We start from the raw sequence: 10,061 nt of genomic DNA, 5'->3' as shown, positions 1-10,061 counted from the left end.
GTTGGCCAGGCTGGTCTCGAACTCCTGGCCTCGTGGATCTGCCTACCTCAGCCTCCCAGAGTGCTGGGATTACAGGCATGAGCCACTGCATACGGTCTCACATAACTTTTATTACGGTATATTGTTTTGTTGTATTTCATTATGGGTTTTTGTTATTAATATCTTACTGTGCCTAATTTATAAATTAAACTTCATCATAGGTATGTATGAATAGGAAAAAACATAGTATGTATAGGGTTTGGTAATAACTGTGGATGCAGGGATGTCTTGGGGGTCTTGAAATATATCCCTCTCAGATAAGGGAGGACTACTGCGTTTTCAAAAGAAGCATAGAATGGCTGAGGAACATTCTGCAATATGAAACAATTCATTTTACTTGTAAATTTGTAAATGAAGGCTAGGTATAATATGAATGAAGCATGGTGCCAATTCCTTACTATTAATTCATGAATCTAGGTTTGCTTTATGAGATGTGAAAATTATGATGTAAGGCCGGGCGCGGTGGCTCAAGCCTGTAATCCCAGCACTTTGGGAGGCCGAGACGGGTGGATCACGAGGTCAGGAGATCGAGACCATCCTGAGCTACACGGTGAAACCTCGTCTCTACTATAAAATACAAAAAACTAGCCGGGCGAGATGGCGGGCGCCTGTAGTCCCAGCTACTCGGGAGGCTGAGGCAGGAGAATGGCGTAAACCTGGGAGGCGGAGCTTGCAGTGAGCCGAGATCGTGCCACTGCACTCCAGCCTGGGCGGCAGAGCCGAGACTCCATCTCAAAAAAAAAAAAAAAAAAAAAAAAAAAAAAGAAAATTATGATGTAAGAGACAGGCATGTATATGATAACATTGACATATCTTGTAATGTGTCCTGTGTTCACCATCATTTATCATATGTACTCCATTTCAATGTTTAAACCTGTTATGTAACATACATAGTTCCTCTCTAAATTTAAATATTACTTTAATAATTTTCTTAATTTTTTTTTTTTTTTTTTGAGACAGAGTCTCACTCTGTCACCCAGGCTGGAGTGCAGTGGTGTGATCTCAGCTCACTGTAACCCCCATCTCCCGGGTTCAAGTGATTCTCCTGCCTCTGTCTCAGGAGTAGCTGGGACTATAGTTGTGTCACCACGTCTGACTAATTTTTGTATTTTTAGTAGAGGTGGGATTTCGCCATGTTGGCCATGCTGGTCTCAAACTCAAGTGATCCACCTGCCTCAGCCTCCCAAAGTGCTGGAATTACAGGTGTGAGCCACTGCGCCCACCCTTTATTTTGATTTCTAGTTGCGAGTATCTCAGCAGAGCAATGTTTCTGTAAACTGAAACTAAAAAAGGAAAAAACAAACAAAAAACACCCCAGCACAGATATAGGAGAGGTTGTCTAATTAGGCGTTACTGTCCGTAGAACACAAATTCTGTGAGACTTGATTACACAATTATTAATTTTGCTGAAATCAAGGCAAGAAAATAAATTTTACAGGATAAAGATACAATTTATATCTTATACGCATCTTTGTTTTCTTACTCATTCAACATTACAGGCCCTTTAACAGAACACCCATATGTGTTCAATACTAATTAAATCCAGTCACCTTTGACATTTTGTCAACTCTCTCTGTTTCAAAAAATTTAAAAATAGTTGTTTTTTTCTTTGAGTTAGGGTCTTGCTCTGTCACCCAGGCTAGAGTGCAGTGGCGTGATCATAGCTCACTGCACGCTTGATCTGCCGGGCTCAGGTGATCCTCCCACTTCAGCTTCCCAAGTAGCTGGGACTACAGGTGTGCACACCACCATGCCTGGCTAATACTTTTTATTATTTTTAGAGATGGGTCTCCCTATGTTGGCAGGCTGGTCTCGAACTCCTGGGCTCAAGGGATCCTCCCTCCTCCACCTCCCAAAGGGCTGTGATTACAGGTGTGAGTCACCGCACCTGGTCATATTTTTCAATGTTGTCATTATGAAGATATATATTGTCAGGGTAGGAGGAGGATAGATTTCTTGCCAACTCATTCCGTGAGAAACCCTGTTTATTTTCCATGTGTTCCCCTATTTTACTTAGTCTAGATAAGATGTTTTTTGTTCCTTGTACCCAATCTAAAGGAACTGTGATGAAGACATGTATGTGGAAGGTGAGATGGTGGAGGTGGAGAGGTGGTGGCTGAGGTGGAGATGATGAGAATGGCAGTTGGGACTGTGTTCATGCCCATCCTTGCCTCAGTCCAGAAGACAGAGCAAGCAAGGCAGGGAGGCCAGCAGGCAGTGAGAACAGATTTGCTCTAGCCCTGCTTAAGCCACATGGCGCGGACAGCTCTCCCCCAAGGTTAAAGCCCCAGCTCTACCATCTGCAAGCTGTGTGACTGTGGGTGAGTTATTCTACCTCTCTGTGCCTCTGTTTCCTCATCTATAAAAGTGAGCTAGTAATAACACCCACCATTTCACATAGGATTTTGGAAGAAGTCAGTGGGGCACTGAGTGTGAAGCATTGGCATAGTGCCTAGTATATAGGGAACAGTAAATGCAGTTGGTTTTGTTATTCTGACACTATGCTGGAGACTCCATGAGAGCAGAAATCTTATCTTATTCACTTTGTTCACCAGCAACATATAATTACTCAGGGAAAAAAAAAAATGCTTAGGCTGGGCTCAGTGGCTTATGCCTTTAATCCCAGCACTTTGGAAGGCTGAGGTGGGAGGATCACTTGAGGCCAGGAGTTCGAGACCAGCCTGGCCAACATGGCGAAACCCCATCTCTACAAAAAATACAAAAATTATTTGTGTGTGATGTTGCACACCTGTGGTCCCAGTTGCTTCGGAGTCTAAGACAAGAGGATCACTCAAGCCTGGGAGGTCGAGGCTGCAGTGAGCCGTGATCACACTACTGCACTCCAGCTTGGGCAACAGAGCAAGACTTGGCCTAAAAAAAAGAAAGAAAGAAAAAGAAAAGAAAAGAGAAAAAAAAAGTTTAATGGCATCTTCCTTCCCATTCTCCCCCTGCTCCCTCCTCCATGAGTCATGCAGGGGTGGTGAATGTGGGGCCTGGCTCTGCCCAGAGGCCACACCCCTCAGAGGGAGCGCAGGCACTGGGGCCAGGCTATTGTTGTAGCTGAGATTCTTTCCAAAACGGAAAGCCCTGAATTAGAGGACGGCTGCTCTAATCTCTGTGGGGGGCTTCTCCTGTGGCCTTGGGGCCTGGCAGATGCCCCTACCCTCTCCCCAGCTCTCCTTTCAAGAAACCCCAGTCCCTTCCCTGAGCCCTTCCCTTCCCTGAGCTCCCATCTTTTCTCTAAGTCCCCTCGCGCCCCTTCTCTCAGTCTGCGCCTACCCATCTACTCACAAACCCCATCCCTTCTCTGCACCCCCTCTTCTCTCCTACGCCCTCCCACCTTCTCTCGTGCTCCTCCCTCTCTCACTCTCTGCGACCCTTCCCTGGCCTCTTACTGTCACTGAGACCTGGCGCCTGCAGTGCTCTCGGCCCAACACTCTCTCCTTCTCCCCCACTCCTAACCCAGTCAAAAATCCCTTCCCAGTAGGGCTCAGATACCCCTCCTCTTTGAAGTTTCCCACCCCACCCCGGGCAGAAGAGATCACCACCCCCTCTGCTGTGTTCATCTTGGTTGCAGCAGCACTGGTCTCTCACCAATTGTGGTGAAGCTGCCTGCCTCTGCCACCACCTGAGAGTGAAACCACATCAGATCCATCTGCGGAGCCCATGGCACGGTGCAGGTGTTCCCAGTGATTAGCTGCTGGCCACTGTGAGGAAGACTGTGGGATTAGGAAAAGAGATGTAGGCCAGAGGTGCAGGAAGGCATTGGTGATGGGCAAAAACTGAAGTCAGATTCATCCAACTTGTACCTTGCGGATCGCAGGCCCCACATTCCAGAGCACCTTGGGGTTGCAGGCCCCACTTCCCTGCATCTCCAAGCCGCACGGGAGCTGGTTCTCACCATTCCTGCCTGACAGAGAAGGAAACTCAGCGAGGTTATGTTCTTGCTCAAGACCACACAGCCAACGAGAGGTAGACTAGGGCTGGAATCAAAGGCAGGACTGAGGTGTGGGGGCTGTAGCCAGCTAGTGAGGGGGTGACACACATTTCCTAAGTGACAATGTGGACGTGGGATGTGAGACTGGACCTGAAGGCCTCCCCGACCTGGCTGGTTATTCCCGACACTGACCAGAGCTGCTCCCCATCCTCCCACCACCCTCTCCTGGAAGGAGACTTTCTGACTCAGGCCTATTCCCGATCTCCATCCTCAAGGTGATCTGGGAATGAGGTCGGAAGTAGGAAGGAAACACCCCCCGCAGACTCGCTTCCCCCTTGCCTGAGGTCCTGGCTCTAGGGCTGGAAAGAGCCACTTTAAGGCAGTCCCTGGGGACCCACAACCAGAAACAGGGACGGCCCGGTTCTCGACGAGGGTGGCTGGGAGCCGCGGCCAGACAGATGCAGCCCACCTCATCCTCTCATCCGCCCCCGCCTCCCCTCTCCTCTGCTGACTTTTTCAGGGCCCCCTCACCCAGAAAGCCGATCCAATTCGACCTCTCCTCCCTGACCCTGCTCTGCCCATGGGGTAGAGGGTCTGTGCCTGTCTCCCAGGATTCTGTCCATTGGCATCAGGGCAGGGGTCTGTTGCCCTCACTGGGAGCTCCTGAAAGCAAGGCTGCTTAGCCCTCCCCCAGCCCCCAACCAGAGATCCCTGAGGGCAGAGCTGTGCCACTTCTGTCTCACTGGGGGCTCCCAGAGCTGGGGCTGTCTCCCCTCCCTGACCAAACCCTCCCAAGCAGAGGTGGGGGCACTTCCAATTGAGGGCTCCAGCGTGGAGGACCAAGTCACCCCTGTCAGACCAGAGCTGCCCCAGGGTGTCACCTGCATTGCACCCCGACTCCCCTCTTTCTGTGGTCCAGCATCTGTCCTCGATCTCTAGAAGGGAGCTGTGAAGGGGCCCCTACCGGTCCTACTACCCAACCTGGATGCTCCTTTAAGACCAAAGGGATGGGGGTTGCAGAGTCAGACACAACAGCCCCATCCTCCCCCCAGGCGGCGGGCCAGGTTTCCTGCCATTGACAGCATCCCAGCTGGGCCCTGCCCACCTCCCATGCTTAACCCCTTCCTGACCAGATCTCAGAGCCAAGCTGGCACCCCCAGCCTTCATCTAGGAAGTCAGGAGAATGAAAGTGACTTTTTTTTCTTTTTTGCAGCCTTGTCACCCAGGCTGGAGTGTAGTGGTGTGATCTTGGCTCACTGCAACCTGCCTCCTGGGTTCAAGTGATTCTCCTGCCTCAGCCTCCCAAGTAGCTGAGACTACAGGAGTGCACCACTAATTTTTGTATTTTTAGTAGAGATAGGGTTTTGCCATATTGGCCAAGCTGGTCTCCAGCTCCTGGCTTCAAGTGACCGGCCTGCCTCTGCCTCCCGAAGTGCTGGGATTACAAGTGTGAGCCACTGTGCCCGGCCCGAAAGTGCCATTTCATCGAGTTGTTTTGAGGATTAAAGATGTTAATCCTTATGTGAAGTACTTAGAACAGCCCCTAACATATATTAATCTCTCAATAAAAGTTAGCTATTGGCCGGGCGCGGTGGCTCACACCTGTACTCCCAGCACTTTGGGAGGCTGAGGCGGGCAGATCGCAAGATCAGAAGTTCAAGACCGGCCTGACCAATATGGTGAAACCCCGTCTCTACTGAAAACACAAAAGTAGCCAGGCGTGGTGGCATTCGCCTATAATCTCAGCTACTCAGGAGGCTGAGGCAGGAGAATCGCTTGGACCCGGAAAGCGGAGGTTGCAGTGAGCCAAGATCACGCCACTGCACTCTAGCCTGGGTGTCAGAGCGAGACTCTAACTATTATTCCTAATTTGGTGAGCTTGGATAAGTCATTTCTCCTCTCTGAGCCTCAGTCTCTTCAGCCATAAGTGTGAAAAATAATAAAACCTCCCCCAAAGATTGTCATGGGATTATGACAATGTAGCCGATGGCATTTTGTAAAGTGCTGTAACAACACAATATGGAACTATCACCAACAAAATCCCCAAAACAAAATCCCCCCTTTAGGCAATAAAAACCTCTTATCAGGAGATGGGCGTTGGGTTTTCAGACCCATCACTGACTTGACAGGCAGAGGGTACGGTTCCAAGCGTGGATTTGGAGCTGGGCCTTGGGCATCTCTCTCCCCACTCAGCTCCTGTTTCCTTACTCATTAAGTGGGGGGGCATTCCTGCTGGACCCCTGTCTAGGGTCGTTGTTGGGGGGCCGTCAAAGGAGATCAGAGAGCACAGATGGGAATGTGCTTTGCAAACATGAAAGAGGGCTAGAAAGGAGGAGGAGGGACTTGGGGAAGGTGGCCAGCCAAGAGGGGCAAGGATCCTTTGGCCTGGGCATTGGTCTTTGTCTGGGCTGGAGAGTTTAGTTTGCCTGCTGGGGAAAGGGGAGGAGCTCTCCTATGAGGTAAGGTTTCACCTTGAGACATAATGTGTCAGAGAAGAAACTCTGATGGAAGAAACTCTAAGAGGCTCCAAGTGTAGGCAGAGAAGGAAGCGGGCTGAAGGACCTGGGCTTGGCCCTGGAATCAGCCCCTCATCACTGTCTTCCCAGGTAATCCCATCTGCCATAAGAGGACTTTGGGCAGAGGCAGCTCCAGTGGGCTCCAGGGTCCCTTCATGCCAAGACTTGCTGCCATAGGCTCACCTGCACATCTACAGCACCAATGCCCCTACCCTTAGGCTGCAGATTCCTGGCCTCACCCCTAGGGAAAGCAGGCTTGACACCATCCAGCACCCAGACCAGGACAGGTCTCAGCCTGCTACAGAGGGAAAAAAGCAAGTCGACTAGAACCCTGTTCTGCCTTCCCATTCAGACTGTCAGAGTATCTGCCACAGCCCAGGGAGGGGGCTGATCCCACATACGGAGCCCCCACCTCAGGCCTTTGGAGGAAGCCTAGGGATCAGGAGGCCTTGTTTGGAGTCCTGGTTCTGCCCAAGTTCACGGTGCTTCCACAGCCAATCACCTAACCTGGCAGGGACTGTTTGATCATCTGTAAAATAAAGGGAGCTGGACTTGGTTCACAGGTCTCCTCAGCGCTGAGACTGTGATCAGGAAAGAGTTAATGGAGGCTAGGATCTGCCTCAGGAAGGCGAGGGTTAATTTGGGGGGCGGGGGTTGGAGGCTCTCTGCTTTTCCTGTGGAGAGTGAGGTTTGGCTGCCACCAAAGTTACTTCTAGTCCCTGCTGTCCACTCCTGCCCTCAGTCTGGACCTGCCCAAGGACCCCTGCAATTAGGCCTCCCATGCAGAGGTGAGTGTACCCTGAGCCCAGGGCTCTGGTAGGAAGGAACCCAGGGGCCTGAGGGCAGGGAGACTGGTACCAAACTAGTGAGCCTGAAAGATGGCCCATTCCCAGAGCAGAAGCCTTGGACAGAGTTGGGAACACAAGCTTCAGGACAGGGAGAAGGCAGGCAAAGGAATGGAGGGCCCGAGACCGCCTGCCAGGCTTCTAGGGCGGGATGTCTGAGGTCCAGCCTCCAGGCTAGCCCAGAAGGCAGGGAAGAGGCTGTGGATGACAGACTATTTTGGTCCTTGTGATTAGGGACTTTTTATAGTCTCCCTGCTCAGGGCTGGGGAGAAGAGGAGAGGACAGAGGGCACCAATGGGGTCAGACAAGCAGTGCCTTCCTGGGACTTTGGAATCCAACCCACTGCCCAGGAGACTCCCTGGGAGACTGGGAGGGGGACACTGCCAGACTCTCCTTAGTTCCCAGGCCTCAACTACCCATGGGCAGACTGACTACACACTAGGTGCTGGGTGAAGGGGTGGGCTGGGCCTGGCAGGGTCCCTGTCCCAAGGCCTCTCACAGACCCCTTCCCCGCTTCCCTAGTTAATTCTGTTCCTTTGTTGTCCCCAGATCTAAGGTCCCTCAGCCTTCAGGACTCAGGGGGAGTAGGGGGAGATAGGGGTGGGGTCGGGTGTGCAGGGCCATGTGGGTGGCCCATTCTGTTACTGCCAAGAGAACTGTCAGCTCTTGATTTACAACCCCTCCTCGCCCCTTGCCCCAGCAGAAAGGAGGTGGAAAAGGGTCATGAGGTCTTAGGATAAAAAGGGGACAAGGACCCTGAGGGCAAATTTCTGGGAGTGGGAGTGCAGGTTATTAGGAAGAATTAGTGGAAGGAACTTTTTGGTGAGGCAAGGGGCCCATTTCTAATGGAAATTGCTTGGTTTTATAGCAGCAGGAATACATGCAAAATATATCAGTGAGTTTTTTTTTCTTTTTCTTTTCTTTTTTTTTTTTTTTTTGAGATGGAGTCTCACTCTGTTGCCCAGGCTGGAGTGCAGTGGCGTGCGATCTTGGCTCACTGCAACCTCCACCTCCCAGGTTCAAGTGATTTTCCTGCCTCAGCTTCCCAAGTAGCTGGGATTACAGGTGCGTGCCACCACGACTGGCTAATTTTTGTATTTTCAGTAGAGACGGGGTTTCACCATGTTGGCTAGGCTGGTCTGGAACTCCTCACCTAAGGTGATCCACCCAACTCGGCCTCCCGAAGTGCTGGGATTTCAGGCCTGAGCCATCGGGCCCCGCCTCAGTAGGAAGTCGTGATAGGCAAGTGAGAGATCCAATCTGAACTGCAAGACAAGAAACCTGGGTTCCAGTCCTGACTCCTAACTCTTAATAGGACCTGAGCAAGCCCCCCTCCTCTCCAGGCCAATTTCCTCCTCATGAAATGGAAATGCAAAGGTTAAACAAGGTGATGTTTACAGTTTGGCATTCTGCGATCCCCTTGGCAGGGGCAGAGTAGCTGGCATAGCTGATAGGGCCTGGGGACCACCTCCCTCTCCTGCCCCGATGGCCCTGCTGGGCCTGGGCAGGGCAGTTGGCTGCAATTACTGGAGGTTCCTACCCTGTGGTTATATCCCTGACCTCGGGTGTTTGGGGGCGGGAAGGGTGGGCCCTGCTGAAGCCAGCCTGTGGCTGGGAGCCTCCTTGTCTTGGGCTCAAAGCTGCTGGGTTGGGAAGAGGTATTTTTTCCGGTTGAAGCCACTTTCGGGAATTGGGCCGGGTTTCCTTTTCCAAGTGTCCTGCGTGCTGAGGCCTGCTCGCATGGCCCTGTGGCCAGATTGGGGCACCTTCAAAGGGGCATATGTTTCTGAGTGGCCAGAGAGACCCCGCTCAGTGTCTCTGAAGGACAGGGAAAGGGGATGGCCTGAGCCTCTGCTCCCTGAAGGTGGCACCGGCTAACCTGGATGGGAGAGGGTGGCTGACTGATCTATACTGAGGAATGCCGGCAGGGGAGGACCAGGGCATTTCCTCCCCTTCCCCTGACCTTCCTCTCTCCCTGCAGGTCTGTGAGAGCCCAAGTCAATTGCTCTTGGCCCCCTGGCTGGCTACTTATGGGGCACTGTCCTGTACAGCTCTGCTAAGATGCTCCTGGCCCCTCCCTCCACCCCGTCCAGAGGACGGACCCCCAGCGCTGTGGAGAGGTTGGAAGCTGACAAAGCCAAGTATGTCAAGACGCACCAGGTGATAGCTAGGCGACAGGAGCCAGCCCTGCGTGGGAGTCCTGGGCCACTCACGCCGCACCCCTGCAACGAGCTGGGGCCCCCTGTATCGCCCAGGACCCCCAGGCCGGCCCGCCGGGGAAGTGGCAGGCGGCTGCCGAGGCCTGACTCCCTCATCTTCTACCGCCAGAAGCGGGACTGCAAGGCTTCGGTGAACAAAGAGAACGCCAAGGGCCAGGGGCTGGTGCGGCGCCTCTTTCTGGGTGCCCCGCGGGACGCTGTCCCGAGCAGCCCGGCCTCCACAGAGCGACCTGCGTCTTCAGGAGGTTGGGCCGCGCCCCAGGATGCCCCGGAAGCGGCGGGAAAGCGGGCGCTGTGTCCCACGTGCTCACTGCCCCTGTCGGAGAAGGAGCGCTTCTTCAACTACTGCGGCCTGGAGCGCGCGCTGGTGGAGGTGCTGGGTGCAGAGCGCTTCTCCCCGCAGAGCTGGGGGGCCGACGCCAGCCTGCAGGCCGGAACTTCCCCGCCGCCCGGCTCCGGGGACGCCAGCGACTGGACATCCAGCGACAGGGGTGTGGACAGCCCG

General features: G+C 53.0%; 1 protein-coding gene across 1 annotated transcript; it reads left to right on the top strand.

Moving 5' to 3' along the window:
* Positions 1–7,173: 7,173 nt before the first annotated feature.
* On the top strand, positions 7,174–10,061 carry FAM110D (family with sequence similarity 110, member D; the record flags this gene model as incomplete). The annotated part of the gene is made up of 2 exons (XM_011955605.1): positions 7,174–7,280; positions 9,319–10,061. A coding segment is annotated over exon 2 (663 nt), but the record flags the coding sequence as incomplete, so codon positions are not given.

The sequence above is a fragment of the Colobus angolensis genome, unplaced genomic scaffold, assembly GCF_000951035.1.
Source record: "Colobus angolensis palliatus isolate OR3802 unplaced genomic scaffold, Cang.pa_1.0 Scaffold4, whole genome shotgun sequence".
Lineage (NCBI taxonomy): Eukaryota > Metazoa > Chordata > Mammalia > Primates > Cercopithecidae > Colobus > Colobus angolensis.
Note: the sequence above shows the minus strand (reverse complement) of the source record. Positions and strands in the feature narration are given on the sequence as shown.